Raw genomic sequence first — 25,535 nt, 5'->3', positions numbered from 1 at the left:
CCACTGCTTCAAAGGGAGGGACACAGTGCTGTGAGAGACAACATAATAGTGGATAATGACCTAGTCAAGGGAGTTAAGACTTGAAGGAAGAGCAGGAGTTAATTAGATAAGTGGGGAGGGGAAATACCACCCAAGCAGAGGGACACACAGTAGAAAGATAGGAAAAGATTGGACCGGTGCATCACAGTAGCCACTAGCCACATGTGACAATTGAGCCCTTGGAATTTGGTTAGTGTGAGCGAAACACTAAAATCTTAATTTTAGTTAAATAAAATTTAAAAACTGAAGCAGAATAAACTTTAAAATATTGATTGTATGTTGAAATGATCATATTTGGGACATATGAGTTAAAACATTATTCATATTAACATCACCTGATTTTTTTTTACTTTTTAAAAAATATGGCTACTAGAAAATTCTAAATTATATATGAGACCCACATTATGTTTCCATTGGACTGTGCTGGGTTAGACCATGTGGTTTGGTTCTAGGACACGGAGCTCTCCCCTTTTCAGTGAAGTAACGTGTAGTTGGAAGAAAACTGCACTTGGAGCCAGAGACCTATGGGTCCTGCCCCTCACTGGATGGATGACCTGGTGCACTCACTAAGCAGCCAGTAAATATCCCTTGAATGACCCGGAGTCTCTTCATTTGTCAAATGGAACCAGTAATACACACAGTTAGGATTTTAGGAGATCTGGAGTTGATTCTCGAGTAGTTGTCTGCCCCTTGCTCACTGTGCGACCCTGAAGCGGCCCCTGACCTCAGGTTCCCCTGCCCGTCAAAGCCGATAAGAGGCCCGGCGTGGGGAGGCTGGCAGGCAGGGTCACTGTCTGTCTGTTCATCTTACCTGAAGACATAGGCGGAATCCGACGAACTCGGGGCCGATTCCGCCACGGCTCCCTCAGGGTACCCTGTAAAGTTCTGGATGGGACACCCGACACCCGTTGTCCCCACATCCACCAGGAAGGGGTGCACTTTGTTCTGTGGTCTGGGAGGAGGAAGAGGAGGAGGGACGTCGGGGAGAGGCCCATTTTGCGTTTGTTAAGTCCTGACGGTCTCCAGGCAATGCGGGCCGCAGCCACCACTCGCACCTTTCCCACTACAACGGAGGCGTGGCGAGCCTCCGCCTCATCCGCGAGACGCCGTTACCACGGCGAAGGTCCCTGTAGGCGGGGGAGACCAGACCCAGGGGTTTGTGGGGAGGATGAGTGTGGTTCCTCGTCCTAGCCTATAGCACGGGGCATGGAAGTCACTCCAGAAGACACTGCCTTTGTGGATTCTATTAAATATATCGGGGGTAGTCCTCAAGAGTTTCTGGTGCTTTGCGTAGGCTCGCGCTGGGGACCGTGGCGTGCCGGGCACCCCTACCTCCCTCGGTGGTAGAGCCCGGCGGGGCTGCGTGTGCGCGTGTGCGCGTGCGCGCGGCCCGCAGACTGGAGGCGCCCGCGGTCGAGGTCGCGGCGGTCGAGGTTGCGGCGGTCGAGGTCGCGGCGGTCGAGGTCGCGGCGGTCGAGGCGGATTCTGCTGGGTACCTAGCGGGAAGTCGGGGGTTTCTCTTCGAACCTCGGCTTCTGGGGCACATCAGGTACGTCTCCGAGCCCGGCGTCGCCCCAGGGCCCGAGGAGGGTTGGGACCCCCGGGCGTTCCCCAGGGGACCCAGGGCCTCTCCGCAGCTGGGGCAGCCGGAGGGCGCGGAGCAGGGGGCGGGGGCCGGGTTTACCGCAGGCCCGTCACCTCCTTTATCCTCGTTTGTAAATTGGGGTGGTAATTCCTCTCATAAGTCAGCTGTGAAGGTGATTAACGAGAGCGTGCGAACGAACGTTTGTTCGATACTGTTAGTTTACAGCCCTGAGTGGGCGTGTACCTGCGTGGCTTATACTTGGTTGGCTCTGAACTCTGAGAATCCGATGAAAGCCAGAGACTGCTTCCTCACCTTCTTGTTAGATTAAAATAAGATAATGCATTTTATGGCCCATTGCAAACTGTAAAGCGTTGCACAGTGTTGAAGTGATTATTGTCATCAGCGCAGAGGAGTAGACCTTATTTGAAGCCCAATTCCACCGCCTTCCCACGGCGTGACTGGGAACAAGTTACTTAACTTCTCTAAGCCTCAGTTTTCTGATCTGTAGACAGGAACAAACTATTTGATCTACTTCTGCCAGGGTTGTTGTGAGCATCAAATGCCACCGTTTTTTAAAAACACTAAAGCACAAAACAGTCTGTGAGTGGGTACTATTGTTATCCTTGGGGCCCAGGGAAGGTACGTTGCAGGGTCCCACTGGGGTTGAGAAGCAGAGCAATGGTTGGAACGTAGAAGCTCTCCTTTGTGCTGAGCCCTTTCTCTCCAGGGAGTTTCACTGGAAAGAAGGCTTCCTTGGGCCAAGGGTATAGCTGGGACCTCTTGGTCCACACTAATGTTCTAGGATCCCAGGATCTCAGCCAGAGTTGTTTGTGGATGAGTGGATCTGACTTAAAAGCTAGTCCAGACCCTTCCTTTTCCTCATCTGTAAAATATTGGTGATGGTGCTTGGCTTAAGTGTTGTGAGAACTAGTGAGGTCACGCGTGAAGTGCCCTCGTTAAAACCTGGAGGAATAAAGTAACTTGGCCAGGGTTTAGCAGGCAACTGAGGGGCAGAGCCAGGCCTAGAACTTGGTCTGTTGTGTCCAGGTGATATGCTCAGGCTTAGTGCTCTTAGCACCACTGTGGGCTTTGCAACAACAGCTTGGCTTATTTTTCCTTCTTCAATTGGTCTCCAAATCTTGGAGGGGCGGGGACTGCTTTTTATCTGGTTTTTTGTTCATTTGTTTGGTTTGTTTTTTCATAAGTAATATATGGATATATTATCATTGTAATAATTCAGTAAATCCAGAAATATATTTCTTTACTATAACTTTATATTGTAACATGAAATTGCCACTATTTGGCTTTTTTTTTTTTTTTAACCTTTAAAATGGCAAATTCAGGGAATTCCCTGGTGGTCCAGTGGTTAGGACTTGGTGCTCTCACTGCCAGGGGCCCAGGTTCCATCCCTAGTTGGGGAGTTAAGATCCTGCAAGCTGCGCGACTTGGCCAAAACAAATTAGAATTAAAATTAAAAGTTTTTAAAAATGGCAAATTCAGTTCAGTCAGCCATCCTACTTCCTTTCCCAGATTTTACCACTGTGTGCAGTTTATCCCTCCAAATCCCTTTTATTTAGCGACCTATATTCTCGCTTTTTATTTTCTTTTTGTCTTCTCATGTAAGATTATAGTATACACATTGTTCTGTTGCTTGCTTTTTTAAAAAATTAATTTATTTATTTATTTTTGGCTGCGTTTGGTCTTCGTTGCTGTGGGTGGGCTTTCTCTGGTTGCAGCGAGCGGAGGCTACTCTTTGCTGCGGTGCGCAGACTTCTCATTGGACTTCTCAAGCCACTTCTCGTGGCTTCTCTTGTTGCGGAGCACAGACTCTAGGTACGTGGGCTCAGTAATTGTGGCTCTTGGGCTCTGGAGCGCAGCCTCAGCAGTTGTGGTGCACGGGCTTAGTTGCTCTGCGGCATGTGGGATCTTCCCGGTACAGGGCTCGAACCCATATCCCCCGCATTGGCAAGCAGATTATTAACCACTGCGCCACCAGGGAAGTCCCTCGCTTGCTTTCTTAATGTTAGAGTGGTCCATGTACAGCTGTCTCTCTGTCTTTACTTGCCGTCTAGGACTCCCTTATAAGAATGTGCCACGATGTATTTGGCCACACCAACCATTGGTAGGCATTTTGAATTGTTTCTTATTTTTCGCTGTTATCAACAATAGAGAACATTTGTGTGAACACGTCCCATTCTTTCTGGAGGAGAGTTTTTAGAAGCAGATTTGCTGCCCAAAAAGTATGCACATGAAAAACTTTGCTAGCTTTTGCCTAATTAAAAAAATGATAGCATCTTACGTTTCCACGAAGAGTAAATGAAAGTATCTTTTTCTCCATACCCTCACCAGCATTAGATATTATTGAGCTCTTAAATTTTGCCAATGGGATGGATGAAAATGCTTCCTTTTATGATGTACCCCACAAGTTTTTTTAATTTATCTTTTGATTTTTTAATTAAAAAATTTTTAATTTAAAATTTTTTTTAATTTTTAAAACTTATTTTTTTAATTTTTAAATTTTACTTATTTATTTATTTAATACATTTATTTATTTATCGCTTCGTTGGGTCTTCGTTGCTGTGCGTGGGCTTTCTCTAGTTGCGGCAAGTGGGGGCTGCTCTTTGTTCCGGTGCGCGGGCTTCTCATTGTGGTGGCCTCTCTTGTTGCGGAGCATGGGCTCTAGGCACACGGGCTTCAGTAGTTGCAGCACGCGGGCTCAGTAGTTTTGGCTCGTGGGCTCTAGAGTGCAGGCTCAGTAGTTGTGGTGCACGGGCTTAGTTGCTCCGCGGCATGTGGGATCTTCCTGGACCAGGGATCGAACCCATGTGCCCTGCACTGGCAGGAGGATTCTTAACCAGTGTGCCACCAGGGAAGTCTCCCCCACAAGTTATTAATATAAGGATAATTTGGTATACATCTTTAGCCAGCTGACCATTGCTGTGGACCTTGGGAGAATTGGATAACTTCTCTGAGCCCTAGTTTTCTCATCTCTGATATGGACAGGAAAATTACCTTATGGGGTTACTACAGGAATAAAAGAAATTTATGAAGTGTGCCTAGCATTGTGTCCAAACCCTAGTGGATATGCAGGAAGTGATATTAGTTAGTTTTTGTTGTGACCTTTTCTTTTTTGAGTTAAAAATCTTTCTTCCTGGATATTCCCATTTCATTCCTGTTCCACCCTCTGTAGACATAAGATTAACTGTCTTCCCTCTTCCACCCTTTTTCTTTTCTCCAGCAGAAACAATGCCAGGGGCTTCCACTGTGTTTTGGATGACATGATAGCACAGCTTCAAATTCCCTCATCATCTTTGTCCTCAGTACTGTCCTATCCACCACCAAGCTGGAATCATTCTGGTTTGTCCAAGTCCTAAAGTGTTGTGCCCCACCCCAAATGCCATCTTCCAGGTTGTGGGTCTACCGCTGTTTGTTGGGGTTTTTTTTTTTGAATTTTATTTAATTTATTTTTTTATACAGCAGGTTCTTATTAGTCATCAGTTTTATACACATCAGTGTATACATGTCAATCCCAATTGCCCAATTCATCACACCACCACCACCACCACCCCGCCGCTTTCCCCCCTTGGTGTCCATACGTTTGTTCTCTATATCTGTGTCTCAATTTCTGCCCTGCAAACCGGTTCATTTGTACCATTTTTCTAGGTTCCACATATATGCGTTAATATATGATATTTGTTTTTCTCTCTCTGACTTACTTCACTCTGTATGACAGTCTCTAGATCCATCCACGTCTCAGCAAATGAACCAATTTCGTTCCTTTTTATGGCTGAGTAATATGCCATTGTATATATATACACCACATCTTCTTTATCCATTCATCTCTCGATGGGCATTTAGGTTGCTTTCATGACCTAGCTATTGTAAATAGTGCTGCAATGAACATTGGGGTGCATGTGTCTTTTTGAATTATGGTTTTCTCTGGGTATATGCCCAGTAGTGGGATCGCTGGATCATATGGTAATTCTATTTTTAGTTTTTTAAGGAACCTCCATACTGTTCTCCATAGTGGCTGTATCAATTTACATTCCCACCAACAGTGCAAGAGGGTTCCCTTTCCTCTGAACCCTCTCCAGCATTTGTTGTTTGTAGGTTTTCTGATGATGCCCATTCTAACTGCTGTGAGGTGATACCTCATTGTAGTTTTGATTTGCACTTCCCTAATAATTAGTGATGTTGAGCAGCTTTTCATGTGCTTCTTGGCCATCTGTATGTCTTCTTTGGAGAAATGTCTATTTAGGTCTTCTGCCCATTTTTGGATTGGGTTGTTTGTTTTTTTAATATTGAGCTGCATGAGCTGTTTATATATTTTGGAGATTAATCCTTTGTCCGTTGATTCATTTGCAAATATTTTCTCCCATTCTGAGGGTTGTCTTTTCGTCTTGTTTATGGTCTCCTTTGCTGTGCAAAAGCTTTGAAGCTTCATTAGGTCCCATTTGTTTATTTTTGTTTTTATTTCCATTACTCTAGGATGTGGGTCAAAAAAGATCTTGCTATGATTTATGTCAAAGAGTTTCCTACGTTTTCCTCTAAGAGTGTTATAGTGTCCTGTCTAAACATTTAGGTCTCTAATCCATTTTGAGTTTATTTTTGTGTATGGTGTTAGGGAGTGTTCTAATTTCATTCTTTTACATGTAGCTGTCCAGTTTTCCTAGCACCACTTATCGAAGACACTGTCTTTTCTCCATTGTATATCCTTGCCTCCTTTGTCATAGATTAGTTGACCATAGGTGTGTGGATTTATCTCTGGGCTTTCTATCTTGTTCCATAGATCTATGTTTCTGTTTTTGTGCCAGTACCATATTGTCTTGATTAGTGTAGCTTTGTAGTATGGTCTGAAGGCAGGGAGTCTGATTTCTCCAGCTCCATTTTTTTTTCCCTCAAGAGTGCTTTGGCTATTCAGGGTCTTTTGTGTCTCCATACAAATTTTAAGATTTTTTGTTCTAGTTCTGTAAAAAATGCCATTGGTAATTTGATAGGGATTGCATTGAATCTGTAGGTTGCTTTGGGTAGTATAGTCATTTTCACAATATTGATTCTTCCAATCCAAGAACATGGTATATCTCTCCATCTGTTGGTATCATCTTTAATTTCTTTCATCAGTGTCTCGTAGTTTTCTGCATACAGGTCTTTTGTCTCCCTAGGTAGGTTTATTCCTAGGTATTTTATTCTTTTTGTTGCAATGGTAAATGGGAGTGTTTCCTTAATTTCTCTTTCAGATTTTTCATCATTAGTGTATATAGGAATGCAAGAGATTTCTGTGTATTAATTTTGTAAACTGCAACTTTACCAAATTCATTGACTAGCTCTAGTAGTTTTCTGGTGGCATCTTTAGGATTCTCTATGTATAGTATCATGTCATCTGCAAACAGTGACAGTTTTACTTCTCCTTTTCCAATTTGTATTCCTTTTATTTCTTTTTCATCTCTGATTGCCGTGGCTAGGACTTCCAAAACTATGTTGAATAATAGTGGTGACAGTGGACATCCTTGTCTCGTTCCTGATCTTAGAGGAAATGCTTTCCGTTTTTCACCATTGAGAATGATGTTTGCTGTGGGTTTGTCGTATATGGCCTTTATTATGTTGAGGTAGGTTCCCTCTCTGCCCACGTTCTGGAGAGTTTTTATCATAAATGGGTGTTGAATTTTGTCAAAAGCTTTTTCTGCATCTATTGAGATGATCATATGGTTTTTATTCTTCAATTTGTTAATATAGTGTATCACATTGATTGATTTGCGTCTATTGAAGAATCCTTGCATCCCTGGGATAAATCCCACTTGATCATGGTGTATGATCCTTTTAACGTGTTGTTGGATTCTGTTTGCTAGTATTTTGTTGAGGATTTTTGCATCTATATTCATCAGTGATATTGGCCTGTAGTTTTCATTTTTTGTGACATCTTTGTCTGGTTTTGGTATCAGGGTGATGGTGGCCTCATAGAATGAGTTTGGGAGCGTTCCTTCCTCTGCAATTTTTTGAAAGAGTTTGAGAAGGATGGGTGTTAGCTCTACTCTAAATGTTCGATAGAATTCACCTGTGAAGCCATCTGGTCCTGGACTTTTGTTCAGTGAAAGATTTTTAATCACATTTTCAATTTCATTACTTGTGATTGGTCTGTTCATATTTTGTGTTTCTTCCTGGTTCAGTCTTGGAAGGTTATACCTTTCTAAGAATTTGTCCATTTTTTCCAGATGGTCCATTTTATTGGCATAGAGTTGCTTGTAGTAGTCTCTTAGGATGCTTTGTATTTCTGCAGTGTCTGTTGTAACTTCTCCTTTTTCATTTCTAAGTTTATTGATTTGAGTCCTCTCCCTCTTTTTCTTGATGAGTCTGGCTAATGGTTTATCAATTTTGCTTATCTTCTCAAAGAACCAGCTTTTAGTTTTATTGATCTTTGCTATTGTTTTCTTTGTTTCTATTTCATTTATTTCTGCTCTGATCTTTATGATTTCTTTCCTTGTGCTAACTTTGGGTTTTGTTTGGTCTTCTTTAGTTCCTTTAGGTGTAAGGTTAGATTGTTTATTTGAGATTTTTCTTGTTTCTTGAGGTAGGCTTGTATAGCTATAAACTTCCCTCTTAGGACTGCTTTTGCTGCATCCCATAGGTTTTGGATCATCGTGTTTTCATTGTCATTTGTCTCTAGGTATTGTTTGATTTCCTCTTTGATTTCTTCAGTGATCTCTTGGGTATTTAGTAACGTATTGTTTAGCCTCCATGTGTTTGTGTTTTTTACATTTTTTTCCCTGTAATTCATTTCTAATCTCATAGCGTTGTGGTCAGAAAAGATGCTTGATATGATTTCAATTTTCTTAAATTTACTGAGGCTTGATTTGTGACCCAAGATGTGATCTATCCTGGAGAATGTTCCATGTGCAGTTCAGAAAAAAGTGTAATCTGCTGTTTTTGTATGGAATGTCCTATAAATATCAATTAAATCTATCTGGTCATTTAAAGCTTCTGTTTCCTTATTTATTTTCATTTTGGATGATCTGTCCATTGGAGTAAGTGAGGCGTTGATGTCCCCCACTATTATTGTGTTACTGTCAATTTCCTCTTTTATAGCTGTTAGCAATTGCCTTATATATTGAGGTGCTCCTATGTAAGGTGCCTATATATTTATAATTATTTTATCTTCTTCTTGGATTAATGCCTTGATCATTATGTAGTGTCCTTCCTTGTCTCTTGTAACATTCTTTATTTTAAAGTCTAATTTATCTGATATGAGTATTGCTACTCCAGCTTTCTTTTGATTTCCATTTCCATGGAATATCTTTTTCCATACCCTCACTTCCAGTGTGTATGTGTTCTTAGGTCTGAAGTGGGTCTCTTGTAGACAGCATATAGATGGGTCTTGTTTTTGTATCCATTCAGCAAGCCTGTGTCTTTTGGTTGGAGCATTTAATCCATTCACGTTTAAGGTAATTATCGATATGTATCTTCCTATGACCATTTTCTTAATTGTTTTGGGTTTGTTTTTGTAGGACCTTTTCTTCTCTTGTGTTTCCCACTTAGAGAAGTTCCTTTAGCATTTGTTGTAGAGCTGGTTTGGTGGTGCTGAATTCTCTTAGCTTTTGCTTGTCTGTAAAGCTTTTGATTTCTCCATCGAATCTGAATGAGATCCTTGCCGGGTAGAGTAATCTTCGTTGTAGGTTCTTCCCTTCCATCACTTTAAGTATATCATGCCACTCTCTTCTGGCTTGTAGAGTTTCTGCTGAGAAATCAGCTGTTAACCTTATGGGAGTTTCCTTGTATGGTATTTGTCGTTTTTCCCTTGCTGCCTTCAATAAGTTTTTTTCTTTGTCATTAATTTTTGCCAATTTGATTACTATGTGTCTCGGGGTGTTTCTCCTTGGGTTTATCCTGTATGGGACTCTCTGCGCTTCCTGGACTTGGGTGGCTATTTCCTTTCCCATGTTAGGGAATTTTTCGACTATAATCTCTTCAAATATTTTCTCTGGTCCTTTCTCTCTCTCTTCTCCTTCTGGGACCCCGATAACGCGAGAGTTGTTGCGTTTAATGTTGTCCCAGAGGTCTCTTGGGCTGTCTTCATTTCCTTTCATTCTTTTTTCTATATTCTCCTCCGCAGCAGTGAATTCCACCATTCTGTCTTCCAGGTCACCTATCCGTTCTTCTGCTTCAGTTATTCTGCTATTGATTCCTTCTAGTGCAGTTTTCATTTCAGTTGTTGTATTGTTCATCTCTGTTTGTTTGTTCTTTTATTCTTCTAGGTCTTTGTGAAACATTTCTTGCATCTTCTCGATCTTTGCCTCCATTCTTTTTCCGAGGTCTTGGATCATCTTCACTCTCATTATTCTGAATTCTTTTTCTGGAAGGTTGCCTATCTCCACTTCATTTAGTTGTTTTTCTGGGGTTTTATCTTGTTCCTTCATCTGGTACATAGCCCTCTGCCTTTTCATTTTGTCTCTTTCTGTGAATGTGGTTTTTGTTCCACAGGCTGCAGGATTGTAGTTCTTCTTGCGTCTTCTGTCTGCCCTCTGGTGGATGAAGCTATCTAAGAGGCTTGTGCAAGTTTCCTGATGGGAGGGACTGGTGGTGGGTAGAGCTGACTGTTACTCTGGTGGGCAGAGCTCAGCAAAACTTTAATCCGATTGACTGCTGATGGGTGGGGCTGGGTTCCCTCCCTGTTGGTTGTTTGGTCCGAGGCAACCCAACATTGGAGCCTACCTGGGCTCTTTGGTGGGGCTAATGGTGGACTCTGGGAGGGCTCACGCCAAGGAGTACTACCCAGAACTTCTGCTGCCAGTGACCTTGTCCCCACAGCCACAGCCACCCCCGCCTCTGCAGGAGACCCTCCAACACTAGCAGGTAGGTCTGGTTCAGTCTCCCCTGGGGTCACTGCTCCTTCCCCTGGGTCCCGATGCACACACTACTTTGTGTGTCCCTCCAAGGGTGGAGTCTCTGTTTCCCACAGTCCTGTCGAAGTCCTGCAATCAAATCCCACTAGCCTTCAATGTCTGATTCTCTAGGAATTCCTCCTCCTGTTGCTGGACCCCCAGGTTGGGAAGCCTGATGTGGGGCTCAGAACCTTCAGTCCAGTGGGTGGACTTCTGTGGTATAAGTGTTCTCCAGTCTGTGAGTCACCCACCCACCAGTTATGGGATTTGATTTTACTGTAATTGCGCCCCTCCTACCGTCTCACTGTGGCTTCTCCTTTGTCTTTGGATGTGGGGTATCTTTTTTAGTGAGTTCTAGTGTCTTCCTGTCGATGATTGTTCAGCAGCTAGTTGTGATTCTGGTGTTCTGGCAAGAGGGAGTGAGAGCACATCTTTCTACTCCGCCATCTTGGTTCAGGGCTCCCTACCACTGTTTTTAATCGCAGACACACACCAGTAAAACTCTCATGAGCACACACATCTAAATGTCTTATTTATTTATTTACAAGTCATTTATGCATATATTTCTGTGCAGTGTATATATGTATTGTAAAGCTTCTAAAGAAGCTTCTAAACTTTTATCATTAATTTTAGTGATGTTAATTTCTGCATCACTGAAAACAGCCCAGAATTTCTTCCTCATTTTCTCATTGAATATATGTCTTGCTAATTGTGATGAATTCGTACTTTGAGTTATCATTTAATGATAGTTGACATATGGGCTTCCCTGGTGGCGCGGTGGTTGAGAGTCCGCCTGCCGATGCAGGGGACACGGGTTTGTGCCCCGGTCTGGGAAGATCCCACATGCCGCGGAGCGGCTGGGCCCGCGAGCCATGGCCACTGAGCCTGCGCGTCCGGAGCCTGTGCTCCGCAACGGGAGAGGCCACAACAGTGAGAGGCCCGTGTACCGCAAAAAAAAAAAAAGATAATTGACATAAAACCTTGTTTCAGATAGTCTTGATAAATTCCCTCTTTTTTTTGCCAACTTCCTGTTAGATGTGATAAACTCATTACTATTTCTGTCATAATGTGGTGAAGGAAGATTTTTATACCTAAGAGTAGGAAAAGGGAGAGCTCTGGTTCTTTCTTGTTGCTCACCTGTGCTTTCATTATTGTTATCATCAGTCTACAGTTTCTTAGAGGGAATCTTTTTTAAGCTATTTGTGTATTACACATTAAAATTGCATAATACATGGGAAGAAATGAACCATGACCCTGCCCCACACCACATACAAAAGTTAATTGCAGATGAGTCATAGTCCTAAGTGTGAAAGCTGAAAGAAGAAAATTTCCCAAAGTTAATATATGAAAATATTGTGACCTTAGGCAAAAATTTCTTAAATAGGGCACAAAAACACTAATTATTAAAAAAATTTTTTTGATAAGTTAGATCACATTAAAATTAAGAACTTCTTTAATCAAAAAGGAACCAATAGGACTTCCCTCGTGGTGCAGTGGTTAAGAATCCGCCTTCTAATGCAGGGGACACAGGTTCGAGCCCTGGTCCGGGAAGATCCTACATGCTGCAGAGCAACTAAGCCCGCGCACCACAGCTACAGAGCCTGCTTTCTAGAGCCCGTGAACCACAGCTGCTGAGCCCTTGTGCCACAGCTACTGAAGCCCACACGCCTAGAGCCTGTGCTCCGCAACAAGAGAAGCCACTGCAATGAGAAGCCCGTGCACCACAACAAAGAGTAGTCCACGCTCATTGCAACTAGAGAAAGCCCGTGCGCAGCAACGAAGACCCAATGCAGCCAAAATAAATAAATAAAATTTTAAGAAAAATGAAAAAAACTTAAAAAGAAACCAATAAAAAAGGAAAAAGGCAAGTCCCAGAAAAGACTTCATTTCTTGAAAATGGAGTCTATTTAGAAGCTGTTGCCCTAGCTGTGAGTCTTACCAGTGTTCAGGAATAAGTAGGGTCACATGCCTTGCCCTAGAGTGTAAATCTGGTGATGCCAATTTGTGACAAAACTTAAGAGAGGCCAGTTAGGCACTTGCCTGTGGTTAACGTGAACTGTAGAGCCACACAGACCTGTATTCTAATCCTCACTCACACTTAGGACCTTAGTCTTTCTAAACCTCATCTGTCAAATAGGTATAGGAAGAGGAACTAAACAAAGAGTGGTTGTGAGGCCTGAGATATTGCCAAGGTTTTGGCACTATGCCTAGCACATGGTGAGCACTCAGCACATGGGAACTGAGGATTGTTACCCAAGATTGTTAACGGCCACATGATAAGATGTGTGTTTTCATGATTTCCGGACAGGGGCGCAAGGTCACTGACCCAACCCTTTGTATCCCTGACTTTTTCTGACCCTAGGAGAAGGGAGCATTGACCTTTCCTTCATCAGGCCAAAGATGCCTCTCTTTGGGAGTATATTCAGTCCGAAGAAGACGCCCCCTCGGAAGTCTGCATCTCTCTCCAACCTGCACAATGTGAGTGTCAGCACGGGGCTCGACCTGGTGTGCAGTGTGACTGGAGCATCGAGCCTGGTTTCTTATGGAAAGTGTGGTCCTCCAGAGGTGTCCTCGTGGGAGGGCATCCTTTTAATTCATATTATTGCTATTGCTGAAAACATTTTTTAACTCCTTTTTGGGAACTATTGTCAGAGGTTGTTGAAGAACCTTAAAAGATAGTCGTCCTCATTATGATTTTGGGGACCAAGTGATGTTATCCAATTTGACTTCACTTTACTTCCAAGACTTGTCCAGGAATCAGTTTTAGTCATGTCTAAGAATCAAATTTATTCTTAAAGGATGATTTTGCTATCATTAAGAGTGTTCAGAAGGATATATCACAGCTCCAAAGACAGTTTCTGAGCTCCTTGAGGGCAGAGGGGTTGCATTCATTTCTGTATATCCAGTACCAGTCCTGGTGCAGGGTGGGTGCTCAGTGAGCTGTAGAAACACTGAAAAACACATTAAAGAACAGCTACTACTACTCATTGGGCCTTAGCATTTTATGCCTTTTCTAGGACATACGTAGCTCCATAAGAAACAAATGATAGCTTGGGCTTATTACATTTAAAAAGAATTTTTCACTTTATTCAAAATTTACAGTAGGATTTCTTAAACTGCTAAGTGCCCTGTAGATACGAAATAATTCAGTTTGCAAATTTCAGCATATATAGCTTTTCCAGAAAATATCTGTGGTATAAAGCTGTACATTTCTTCTCTTACAGTTTAAAAGTTTTAGGGGTACCTTATTTAATTTTCTGACTTAAAAACAATTACTAGGGCTTCCCTGGTGGCGCAGTGGTTGAGAGTCCGCCTGCCGATGCAGGGGACACGGGTTCGTGCCCCGATCCCGGAGGATCCCACATGCCGCGGAGCGGCTGGGCTCGCGAGCCGTGGCCGCGGAGCCTGTGTTTCCGGAGCCTGTGCTCCGCAACGGGAGAGGCCGCAGCAGTGAGAGGCCCGCGTACAGCAAAAAAAAAAAAAAAAAAAAAAAAAAAAAAACAATTACTAAATGTGCTGGATAATGATTATAGAGAAGAAATGAGTTGTTGGGACCATGCCGTTAGCAGAAGAGGTGCTGGGCCTCGAGCCCCTGTGCTCCGGCCTCCCAAAGCCAGCATGCGCGTCTCCCCCACAGTTGGATCGGTCGACCCGGGAAGTGGAGCTGGGCCTTGACTATGGAACGCCCACCATGAACCTGGCCGGGCAGAGCCTGAAGTTTGAAAACGGCCAGTGGATAGCAGGTGGGCTGCATTTCCTACCATTTTGCCCAGCAAGATGGTGGAAGGAACCCCCCCCGCCCCCGGTGACTGCTGTTTGTGTCCTTCCACCAGATACAGGGGTTAGTGGAGGTGTGGACCGGAGGGAGGCCCAGCGCCTCCAGAGGCGGAACCAGCAGCTGGAGGAAGAGAATAATCTCTTGCGGCTGAAGGTGGACATCCTGCTGGACATGGTGAGAAGGGTGGTGGGGAGGGAAGCCTTGGCTTTCCTTGGGCAGGTCCACTGCAAATCCTTTCAGCCAGCCCACACCTCTCGAGTGCCAGTTTGCTCAGGTACATTGCTGTGAATCCAAAGCTACAAAACCAAACCAGACACAGTCCCCACCCTCCAGGGCTCCCAGTCTAGTGGGGAGATAGACAGTAAACATAGTGACAGTGCCTCATGGCAAGGGCAGTGATTAAAGTCTGTCCGGGGCCTGGCATCCACGCATGGGAGAGAGAGATTCATTCTGTCCAGTCAGGAGGATGTTGCAGGGGAAGGGATATTTGAGCTGAATGTGGAAAGATAAAGGTGGGAATGGAGGCTGGGATGAAGGCATTCAGGAAGAAGGACAGCCTGCTCTTGGCTGGGCGAGGTCCTGCACCACGCAGCCATTAGTCAGTGCCCCGCGCAGACCTGCCGAGGGGCACTCTCTGCATTGGCATCGGTTTCCTGTGGCTTTTAGAAACCCAACAACCTGTTGAGCCGGGGCTGTGTGTGACGGTTGGTTGAGAGGCAGCAGAGCACACACTGCAGTGGTTGAGTGCATGTGTCTAGAGCTAAACTGCCCAGGTCCCTGGCCCAGCTCCACCACTGGCTGTGTGACCTCAGGCAAGTTACTTAACTGCTCTGTATCTGTAAGAAATGTAGTATCTTCAGCAATAAAATGGTCACGATAGTAGGATCTACCTCATTAGTGAGGTAATAATATAAGCAAAGCTCTTGGAATAGTGTCTTGCTCAGGAAGTGCAGCTCTTCTGTTTCACAGTAAGCTGACCTCTGGAGTTTGTATCTCTCCGTCCCTGCCTGGAGTGTCTTCCACCCTCTCCTCTAAAGACCACTGAAGGATTCTGATGCGGGAAGTGGCATGCTTTTTTAAACATTTTTATGTGAGCCACGACTCAGAAGCAATTTAGACCTTAGTCCTTTAACCTTAAAATCACCGATATTTGCCTTTTTCATCCCCTGAAACCTGGTGTCCTTCACGCAGTGAGTGCCACGCAATCCTAGGTGATCAAAACTGTTGATAGAATGGTTGGTGAATGTTCTTCAAGTGCTTGAGGCCCTGGGTCATCAGGACGTTACTTTCTGCCCAGTTACCAAGGGGTTCCCGTCGTGGAGGCTGCCGGCTGCGTTAAGGGAAATGCCGTGGGGCTTCTCCCAGCGCGCAGGGCTGGCCTTGCCAACCTGAAATGTAGCCCAGAAAAGTCCTTCTTTATAACGGTTTGCTGCTCTACTTCCAGCTCTCTGAGACCACTGCCGAATCCCACCTAATGGAGAAGGAGCTGGATGAACTGAAGAGTGTCAGCCGGCGGAGAAAATGAAGACCCCAAAGCCACCTGTTAGGAGCACAGGGGGAAACCCATTCATCAGAAGAGGAGGATGTGGCTGAGGGAATTTTTAACCAAACTAGTGGATTAGGTCCTGGGAGAGAGTATCATATAATGGGGCCAAAAGGCACTGGCCCCCTTAGGTTGGCAGTAGGAAGGTGACAACGTAGTGGATTCCAGGCCAGTCCTGTGCTTCACAGCACAGGGAGGCCCCCTCAGGGAGGCCTGGAGTGATGGAGGCCTTTGGGTGTTCTCCAGTTACTTAACACACAAATGCCTGTGGCCCAGGCTCACCCTCATTGGACGGAGTTCATCGTATCATCCCCTCACACTCTTGGGTGTGGTGTGGCATCAGGTGTACAGAGCCTTGTTGTTAGGGGTCTCAGATAAGAAGCCCTCCTGGTTCTCTGCCCTTCAGGCCACTTTCTCCCTCCTTTAAAGAATACTCGTTCCCCAAATCCACAGCCTCCTCTGGCTTCAGCTTCTCAGCAGCAAGCGCTGACCTCCCACGGCAACACTATTTTTTTGTGCTACTTTCCTGTTTACCCTTCTTTTGTAAATTAAATGATGTTCTATAATCTCTCTCTGGCCAAAGTGACTGAAAAAAGAAACATCAGTTCTTGAAGAAGTAAATAATGGAGGCTGGGTTCTAAGCTTCCGATGCTCCATCCAAAGACAGAACTTTTAGGTTTTGGGGGAAGGTCACCGTTGCAGAAGAAGCATTCCAGCTTCCTGGGTGTTGGCAGAGGCTGATCTGGAACAGAGCAGTCTCTCTGCTCAGATTCCCCTGCCTTCCTCTTTCGGGGTGTTGGAACTAGCCTGGACCGGGCAGGGACCGAGTGGTTGGGATGGGGGCCTGGTTTTCTGGAGTGGGAATCTGTGTCTTCGAGTGAGCTGGGCTTCTCTGGCTGGGGGAGGGAGCCAGCCAAAGGCAGTAAGAGGGAGTCGAGCTTCCAAAGTCAAGGGGGAAGGCACTGAGGGTGGGGACACAGAGCCCCAGGCTTTAGACCAGGGATGGCTACTAAGGTCAGAACACCTGTTACCCACCTGGATGGGGCTCAGGGTGTTGCTCACACTCTCATTTCCTCTGCTCAGCCCTGTGGAGCAGGGCCTCTCAGTCAGCTTGCCTATTGGCAGACAAGGAAGCAAACCCCAGGAGGTTCAGAAACTGGTCTAGGATCAGACAGTGGAAGTGTGGGAACCTGCTGATTCCCAGCCCACATTGAAAGAGGGGAGCTGGGTTGGGGGCTGCCTCAAATGGAGGCTGCTGTGCGTAGGCCATCCTCAGGGCCAGCTCCATGGGGGATGGATAGAGAAGCATGATCTGTAGCCCCAGCCCATAACCTTCCTTCCTGATAATAGGAGAGACTAATTCAGAAGACATTGGAAAAGGATGTTATAGGAGGGTGTAAATCTTCAGGTGCAGATAATAGGCGCAATTGAGGGTTTGCTTATTCCTAGACCAGTATCATTAGCAACCATTTACCCTGCACCCTGGATACCAGACAGCTGTAGACGGTCCCCCTGACTTATGATGGTTCAACTTAAAATTTTTAGACTTTATGGTGGTACAAAAGTGATACACATTTAGTATAAACTGTACTTCGAATTTTGAATTTTGATAGTTTTCTGGGCCGGCAAAATGCGATACGATGCTCGTGATGCGAGGCAGTGGCAGTGAGCTTCAGCTCCCCATCAGCATGCAGTCACGAGGATAAACAATCAACACACTCAAAACCAGTCTGGACCCAGACAACCACTCTGTCTTTCATTTTCATTTCAGTACAGTATCTGAAAAATTACATGAGATATTCAACACTTTTTGTAAAATAGGCTTTGTGTTAGATGATTTTGCCCATCTGTAGGCTAATGTAAGTGTTCTGAGCACATGTAAGTTGGCTAAGCTACCATGTCTGGTAGATTAGGGGTATTACATGCACTTTCGACTTACATTTTCAACTTATGATGGGTTTATTGGGACATAAACCAAAGAAGGGCTATATTTCTAATTCTCATGAGAATTTTTCAAGTTTGTTATCGTCATCCCCTGCTTTTAGATGAAGAAACAAGCCCAGCAAGGTGATACAGCTGGGAGGGAAGGAGCTAGGACTGAAACCTTTGGAGTCAGGAGGGGCACGTTTGGTTGTCATAGTGATGTGGGTCCTGGTCCCCTCCGTACCACCACTGGCACCTGAGGGGGCTGCAGCTGTGTGGGACAGCTCTGCAGTGAAGAAGGACTTGTATTTGGGGTGATGAGGGAAGAAAGCCATTGGTGAGTTTCAGCAGAGGAATGCTATGATTGACTTAAAAAAAAAGATCCCTCTGGCTTCTGTGTGGTCAGAACAGACTGAAGAGCTCAAGGCTGGGAACAGGGAAGTGGCAGTAGAGGAGGTGAAGTGGTCAAATTCTAGGCAGGAATTGAAGGTAGAGCCCACCATCAAATTGTAAGTTTGCTGATGGATGTGGTGTGTGAGCTGAGTCAAGGATAATCCTATTAATGAAAATATGTAAGAAATAGGAAAAAGAATCAGCTATATGTCACCACCCTAACCCTTGTTGGGTTTTTTTCCCCCCAATGAAATGCTACGTACTTTCAGGAATTCCCTGGCGGTCCAGTGGTTAGGACTCTGCACTTTCACTGCTGAGGACCCAGGTTCAATCCCTGGTCAGGGAGCTAAGATCCTGAAAGCTGGGCAGTGTGGCCAAAAAAAAGAAAAAAAAAAAAAAGCTACATACTTTAAAGATTTACCTTTTTGTCCGATACATCTATTAGGTTCTGCCTAAAATACTTCCTCCTCAAAGCCTTTATTGACCAAATCTACTACTTCTGGGGGCACCCAAGTAAATAGTGCTCTCTACTTGAACTTATCATTTGTAATCACTACAGCGGTTTTGTAAATTTCTGAACTGAGTGTCAGATAAGGGAAGAACTGTTACTGAAGAGCTGAGATTGAAAGTCCTGCGGGTGTGAGGGAGGGAGTGCAAAACAATCAGAGGAAATCTTAACAGTTTGAGGCTTAACAAGGGGATCCATATGCACAATTGTACAGATATGGGCTAACGTGTATGTTTTATTGCGGGGGGAGTACGTACAGCTTTTGTAAAATTCTCAAAGGGATCTACGCCCCACACCGAACCGAACTGAATTAGGAGCTACTACATTACCAGTTTCACATTGTGACAAGACAGGAACAAGAAAGGTGGAAACCATGGACTTGAGGGATAGGGAATGAGAGGAGCTGGGGGGTGGGTTTCTAGAACACATCATCATCATCCAGATGGCAGAGTCAGCTTTGTGCCCAGCATGGGACCTTATCACTTACGTGATGGCACCCTTACTTGTGCCTCGATTGAGGCCCCTGGGCTGGCATCAATCTTACCATATGTCTTCTTTGCTGCCACTGAGCATTTCCCCTTGAAACCTTCAGTGAAGGTTTCCCTTCTTCATCTCCAGCAGCTCCTCCTCGAATCTCTTGGATTTGGGAGAAGAAGGTGCCCCTCCCTGCCCCTGACCTTTTTTGGGGGATTTTCTGGGGGATAGTTGTTCTGTTTTTCTTGTTGTTGTTATTACTCTGATTTTTTTTGCTTTTAATTAAATTGTTTTATGTGGCAAAACGCATAACATAAAATCTACCATCTTAACTATTTTAAAGCATACAGTTAAGTAATATTAGTACATTCATTCTGTTGTACAGACATCACCACCACCCATCTCCATAACTGTTCATCTTGTAAAACTGAAGCTGTTGTATACCCATCAAAAACTAACTCCCCATCTCCTCCTCCCTGCCAGCCGCTGGCAACCACCATTCTACTTTCTGTCTATGATTTTGACTAAGTACCCCCTGACCTGTCTGATTCCACAGGGCTCTGTCTTTCTCACTTTGCCTTTTCTGGATCATCGCATCTATTCCTAAGGTTTGAATACTCTGCATGGCATGATTCCCAATATTTTTTCCTATCCTTTGACAATTTTATAAATATTGAAAGAGCTCTTTCAGCCTTAAACATGGATTTTTTAAAAAATCATGTACTATTTGTGAATATAAACAAAATTAATTGGTCAAAGTTTTCTAAAAACTTCTTCATATTAGCATTGTGACTTTCCACTTGGAGATGTCGATGGAAAAAAAAAAAAGATTAATCAGTCGATCTAAAAAAGAAATGGAGGCTTTTATTTGAGCCAAATTGAGGATTATAACCTGGAGAAAGCCTCTCAGAAAGCTCTGAGAATTTTTCCATCTGTTAGAGGTCAAAGCACAGTTATATAAGTTTTTGAGACAGAGTGCTATATGTTAAATGACATATTGACAATTTACACAATCCAGATCTATGTGTACACAGGGAGTAGTGGGTCATGGGTCATCATGGCCTTTTACAAGAAGGAAGGTTGTCTCCTAAGGATGTCTGGTTAATGCAGGTGCACAATACACACTAAAGGGGAGGGAGGAGGCCCAAACAGGCAAAGAAAGATTTTATGTTTAAATTTTTCTTGTCTTGCCATAAAATATGAATTTTATTTCATCAGAATCAATGATGTCTGTAGTTTCCACATAAGACTGCCTTCTCTACCCTTCAAGAGTGTTGGTCTTCCAGCATTTCTTAAAAGAGCCCATAAGAGAATCAAAAGCCATTGGCATTTGATTGCCCTTGCATTTATGTAGAGCTAACCTGTTACTAACTCAGGTTCAGTTGCTCACTGCTCGAAAGCCAATACTCAGACAAGTGTTGGTTGGAAAAGAAAGCTTGCTTTATTCAGGAGGTCAGCAACCTGGGGAGAAGTCAGACTCATATCCAAAAACCAACTCCAAAGATTCTGGGAGAATCATTTGGGGAGAGGGTCAGAGTCTTCCTTATCTTCCACTGTGTGCAGACTTTCTTCTGATTGGTTGGTGGTGAGGTAACAGGGCGGTGCTGCAGGAATCTTGCTCTCAGCCTGAGTTTACCATCCTCCACCTGCGTGGGGACCTTAGTTCCTGCAGAAGAACCCAAAGGTTATGTATATCTCTTGAGGAGGAACCAGGATCGCTGCATTGTTTCTTGACTGCTCCTCTGTTTCTGCATTCCCTCCCTTCCCTGATTAGCAACTGTTTGAACCTGCCCTTTGGAACTCAGGGAAGGTCAGGGAAGCTGAAAGAAGCCTATTTCCTACAAACAAGAAACAGGGACAGGGAAAGGATTTGTACCCGGGAGGGACACACAGGGTCCTGCTTGGTTTCAAGACTACTTTTAAAAAAAATTTAAATACATGCAAAAAGTATAATTCATAAATGTACAGCCTGATGAATTATCCAAAATGGGCATACCCATGTAAATACCACACACGTCAAGAAATAGAACTTTACCAGTGCCCCAGAAGCTCTCCTGCCTTCCCAAATATTACCTCCTCTTCCTCCTCAAAGGGAATCACTACGTTTCTCACCATAGATTGGTTTTGCCTGTCTTTTAACTTTACTTAATGGAATCAGACAGTAGGCACCCTTTTGTGACATGAAGACTTTTTGTAGTTAGAGCTGCCCTGTCCAAAGATAAAGAGGACTGAGGACTCTATCTGGAGAAAGTGCAAACCCCGCCCCCCCTCCCCGGAATATGTAAGCAGAGGACGTCTCTCAAGTATCAGATAAGGATCGGGACTGTCCAATCCTGAGATTCTTCGGTTCCATGGTCAGTTGTCTAGAGGTATATCAAATCACCCTTGTATTAATAACTGTGGGACACATTATAAAAAGGAGCATTTTCATCCATCATATGAAAATATGGATAATACCTAATGCTGGGGAGGGTGTGGAGAAAAGGACACTTCCATTTACTATTGTGAAAGTACGTGATATAATAATTCCGAGGGCAATTAGCTAATACCTACCAAAATTTTAAATGTTCATACTTTTTGGCCAGCAAACCCACATCTTGAAATCCATCCTCCAGAAATACTTGCAGCAACCTGTACTGTACCTCAATCTCCTCATTTCTAAAATGGGGACAATAGGGATTTCCCTGGTAGTCCAGTGGTTAAGACTCGCGGCTCCCAATGCAGGGGGCGCTGGTTCCATCCCTGGTTGGGGAACTAAGTTCCTGCATGCGGCATGGCCCGGCCAAAAAAAAAAAAAAAAAATGGGGATAGTAGCACCTCAGTGGGTTGATGCAAAGATCAAATGAGCGCCCCTCCCACCCCCGCCCTTCGCACGCACAAACAGTGCCTGGTACACACTCGCCTTTGTTTTGTACATTGGGACTGTTTACTTGACGTTTTCCCAAAGACCAATAAATCTCCAAATGTCTAATTTACTCCTACCAAACACAGCCCTCAGGGAAATGAAACTGGATTCCTGTTTGTCTACGTGTGATCTCTGGGAGGCTTGTTAAAATGCAGATTTTCGGGCTCACCCTAAGCCCACAGAACAGAATTACCGCTGATGCACCCCGATTCAGGGCTTTAATAAGTTTCCCACGTGTCTCACGTTCTCCGACCTCCCGGCCGCCCTTTGCTGAAGGCCGGTGAAGCCCGCCTACCAGAGGGCGGCGCTCTTCCCCAGACCTCCAGCCTCCGGCTCCCGGAAGGGCGGCTCCGTCCGCCGTCGGCGCCGCACTCGCCTCTTCTCTTCCGCTTCCGGTGTTCCCCACAGCCATGGCTGCCGCTGCCGCCGCTGCCGCCGCCGCCGCCGCCGCCGGCCCTGGGGTGCCGCTGTCCCCGGACGAATTGCTTCCGAAAGGCGATGCTGAGAAGCCTGAGGAGGAGCTGGAGGAGGAAGACGACGAGGAGGTACTGGGCGCCGCGGGGCGGAGCGGGGCTGGGAGGGTGCGGGCGGGGAGCGGGGGTAAGGGCTCCGCGTGCTGCAGGAGCGGGACGAAGGCGCGTCGCGGAGCCTGGAGAGTCCGAGCAGAGACGTCTCCGGGAGGCGGGGTGAGTTCCCGCTGGGGCCGGGGTGCCCTAGCTCCAGGGGACCGGCATGTCCCGGCGTCGGGGGGTGGTTACCGCTGCTTCGGCCCATATCCGCGCCTCCTCCACCACAGTTAGATGAGACTCTGTCGGAGAGACTGTGGGGTCTGACGGAGATGTTCCCCGAGAGAGTCCGGTCCGCGGCTGGAGCCACTTTTGATCTCTCCCTCTTCGTGGCTCAAAAAATGTACAGGTAAGGGACGAGGGCAAAGACATTGGGGTGTGCTGGGTTGACTGAGGTGCCCTGAATGAACACGGGCTTTGGGAGCAGCAGACCTGGGTTGGAGGCCAGCCCGCCAGCTAGATCACTGAGTGACCTTGGACTGGTGCTACTTTAACCTTTCTTGGTCTCTATTTCCTCGTCTGTAAAGTGAGGATTCTTATTGGGCAGGGTCGTTGTGAGGATCATCTCAGATTATGTGATATAATTAATGTATAAGTAGCACTGTGAGAACTCAGGAGAGTGTTCAGACTACTCTCACTAGATGTACAGTCCCTGGAACTGCTCCTCCCGTTCCCGGTAGGAGTACAGGCAAGAGTTGGGTAGGACACGCTTACCAACAACACTGGAGTGTGCAGGGTGAGAGATTTGGTTACTAGTGAGTTCTCGGTGAAGCTGTCTTGCCATCATGCTCATGCTCCCTCTGCAGGTTTTCCAGGGCAGCCTTGTGGATTGGAACCACTTCCTTCATGATCCTGGTTCTTCCGGTCGTCTTTGAGACTGAGAAGTTGCAGATGGAGCAACAGCAGCAGCTGCAGCAACGGCAGGTGAGCCCAGACCCTGGGCTTTTTGCCAGTAGTGGATACATAAGTTGGTTATTGCTCCAGCACCTAGGTAGGGCGGTTAACGTGCCGGTAGGGATTGGGATCCGGCCCACAACACTCTTTTAGGTGCCTGTGCCCTCAGCATTGTTTTCATAGACCTTGTCTGCCTGGACAGGTATGATGAAAATGAGAGCCCTAGGTCTGTACAATGCCTTACACCCCTCCTTTTCTTTTCCAGATACTTCTAGGGCCTAATACAGGGCTGTCAGGAGGAATGCCCGGGGCCCTACCTTCACTTCCTGGAAAGATCTAGATTGTTACTGCTATGTTTGGCTTGTCTTGGTGGGAGAAGTTTGAAAATTCAATAGTGTTTGAACTGCTGCTTATTGGATTTTTTTTTTTTTTTAACTTTGGCACGTTGATCTATCTAAACCTGGGGGGGAGAATTCTCCCCACATTGTCTCATGGAGAGACTCCTCACTTGCAACTGTGCCCTTCATGCTCTCCTGACTTATTTCTTCTGTCCTCACTCTGATACCAGAGTGCAGCAATGCAGACGGTTACTCCAGCTCCGGCCATCCCACCCCTTTCACTAAATTACTTCTGATGGGAGATCTCCTCACTATCCCATTGTGGGGTAGGAACTGATGCCATCGGGAAGGATGTGCCCCTGACCATTAACGACTGTTTGGTTTTTAAGAATGGGGATGTTGGGGAGGGACGTGCACACGAGATAAAATGCAACAGCTGTGCTGTGAATTTGTGTATGTTGGAAAGGATGGAGGGAGGGCTGGCAACAGCTTCAACCACAAGATGGGGACTGTGGAGGACAGAGCAGGAGCTCATTTCCTCTGCATATTTTGGCTGTTAGACGTGTGTGTGTCTAAAAGAGAAAAAAAAGTCAGTGCTCACTTTTTCTATTTAAATATTAAAAAATGATTCCAACCAAAAATGTCTTCCAAGTGCTCGTCATACCTACCTTGAAATTATTGAGCCCATTTTAGAAGGGCAGAGAAAACTGCCCCTCACATTCTCTCTCACCTGAGCCAGCACCACTGTTCAATACCGACTGATCCCTTGGCCCAAGTTAAATTCCCAGAGGTAAAAAAAATGCGTCTTTGACCAAGAACCTCTCTGAGTTCAGGCAGTCAGTTTCAGATCCACCAGCAAAGGATTGGGTCCATGTACTTGCACAGTCTACAGTGACATTATACAGTTATAAAGGGGGAATCCAGTAGTTAGGACTCTGTGCTTCCACTGCAGGCAACACGGGTTCGATCCCTGTTTGGGGAACTAAGATCCCACATGCTGTGAAGCTCGGCCAAAGGGAAAAAAAAAGAAAAAACAATAATTATAAAGAACTTGTAAGGAATGACATAGTATTGCTATCTAGTCTGGGGATAGGGAGGTTTCAAATAGAACATCTTGGGTGTGTTCTTTTTGAAAATACAGTTGACCCTTGAACAACACGGGGTTAGGGGAACTAACCCTCCTTGCAGTCAAAAGCCTGTGCATTTCTTTTAAAAATCATTGGCCCTCTATGTGTCTGCTGTCCAACCAATCACAGTTCATGTGGCACTGTAGTATTTCTTGAAAAAAGTTCACGTGTAAGTGGACCCACAGAGTTCAAACCTGTGCTGTTTGAAGATCAGCTGTAATTGCTGATGAGCTATTGACAGTGAATCCAACTGTAGCCCTATCTTTGAACTTTGTAATTTTTCCACTTCACACACATTTTTATTGGCATTGTGCTAGTAACGATACTAAGTCCTTTATGTGGGTTGCTGGAACTATACTATACAATTTAGGAGGAGGTAGTCGTCTCATTTTACAGGAGAGGAAAACAGCCCCAGAAGGTTAAGTGATCTGTTCCAGGCTGAATAGAAAACACCTGATCTGAATTCAAAGCTAGGCAGTCTGGCTCGGAGTCCTGCTATGTACTGGGTGCTGGGGCCTCCCAGGTCCTCTGTGTAAATGCATACTCTTCCACCTGTTAACCAGGGAAGAATAGTCACTTGTCAGTGAAG

General features: G+C 45.2%; 2 protein-coding genes across 3 annotated transcripts; both read left to right on the top strand.

The window, feature by feature from the left end:
• The first annotated feature begins 1,437 nt into the window (after positions 1 to 1,437).
• On the top strand, positions 1,438 to 16,384 carry CBY1 (chibby 1, beta catenin antagonist). Of its 2 annotated transcripts, XM_060113167.1 has the most exons (6): positions 1,438 to 1,588; positions 10,424 to 10,468; positions 12,860 to 12,975; positions 14,135 to 14,240; positions 14,331 to 14,449; positions 15,720 to 16,384. In XM_060113167.1, exons 3-6 carry the CDS (start codon positions 12,898 to 12,900, stop codon positions 15,798 to 15,800), a joined length of 384 nt encoding a protein of 127 aa, XP_059969150.1. In that variant the 5' UTR covers positions 1,438 to 1,588; positions 10,424 to 10,468; positions 12,860 to 12,897; the 3' UTR covers positions 15,801 to 16,384. The 2 variants fall into 2 exon arrangements, with proteins under 2 accessions (XP_059969150.1, XP_059969148.1); XM_060113165.1 differs by lacking the exon at positions 10,424 to 10,468.
• A 6,016-nt stretch (positions 16,385 to 22,400) lies between these two features.
• On the top strand, positions 22,401 to 24,460 carry TOMM22 (translocase of outer mitochondrial membrane 22). The gene is made up of 4 exons (XM_060112138.1): positions 22,401 to 22,566; positions 22,818 to 22,936; positions 23,394 to 23,511; positions 23,747 to 24,460. The coding sequence occupies exons 1-4, from the start codon at positions 22,432 to 22,434 to the stop codon at positions 23,819 to 23,821; spliced, it is 447 nt and encodes a 148-aa protein (XP_059968121.1). The 5' UTR covers positions 22,401 to 22,431; the 3' UTR covers positions 23,822 to 24,460.
• The last annotated feature ends 1,075 nt before the right edge of the window (positions 24,461 to 25,535 follow it).

This window comes from Mesoplodon densirostris, chromosome 11, assembly GCF_025265405.1.
Source record: "Mesoplodon densirostris isolate mMesDen1 chromosome 11, mMesDen1 primary haplotype, whole genome shotgun sequence".
Classification (NCBI taxonomy): domain Eukaryota; kingdom Metazoa; phylum Chordata; class Mammalia; order Artiodactyla; family Ziphiidae; genus Mesoplodon; species Mesoplodon densirostris.
Note: the sequence above shows the minus strand (reverse complement) of the source record. Positions and strands in the feature narration are given on the sequence as shown.